This window comes from Egretta garzetta, unplaced genomic scaffold, assembly GCF_000687185.1.
Source record: "Egretta garzetta isolate BGI_Z169 unplaced genomic scaffold, ASM68718v1 scaffold223, whole genome shotgun sequence".
Taxonomy (NCBI): domain Eukaryota; kingdom Metazoa; phylum Chordata; class Aves; order Pelecaniformes; family Ardeidae; genus Egretta; species Egretta garzetta.
In genome coordinates, this window is record NW_009259033.1 from 665,531 (window position 1) to 665,984 (window position 454).

General features: G+C 61.9%; 1 protein-coding gene across 1 annotated transcript in view; it reads right to left on the bottom strand.

Annotated features, from left to right (window-relative positions):
* The window catches only part of LOC104122645, a 1,764-nt gene extending 1,559 nt beyond the window's left edge, over nt 1-205 (bottom strand). Inside the window, exon 1 of the mRNA XM_035890376.1 lies at nt 83-205. Coding sequence (XP_035746269.1) covers nt 83-205 — 123 coding nt within the window. The remainder of the gene's footprint in view (nt 1-82) is intronic.
* Between the last annotated feature and the right edge of the window lie 249 nt (nt 206-454).

The window sequence follows — 454 nt, forward strand, 5'->3', positions numbered from 1 at the left end:
CGCCTCGGCACCCGCACCTGGGCACAGCGACAGGAGGGCAGGGGCTGAGCGACGGAGCGAGGCGAGGGCTCGCTCCTCTCACCCCGAGCGCGTGGGCAGCCTTGCCCCGAATTTGCAGCCACAGCTGGGAAATATCCCTGGATATGGCAGAGACCCTGGGAGCGGTGGGAGCCAGGTTGAAAACAAACAAGGAGCAAATTTGCATCCCCTGTTGGGTTGTTAACAGGAGGTGCTGCGGGTGCTCGGAGTCCGGGGAGGTACAGAGAGAGCCAAGGGGAATTCCGGGTAGGGAAAACTCCCAAGTTCTGTTAAACATTTAACGCCCCAGCTCAATACAACATGAGTCAGGATTACTGGGGCTCTAAGAGGAAGCAGGGCTCGCAGCCCTGGCCTGTGCGCAGCCGGCAGCAGGGATATGCAGCCCCGGAGCTGAGCGCAGCCCCCAAACGCCCCC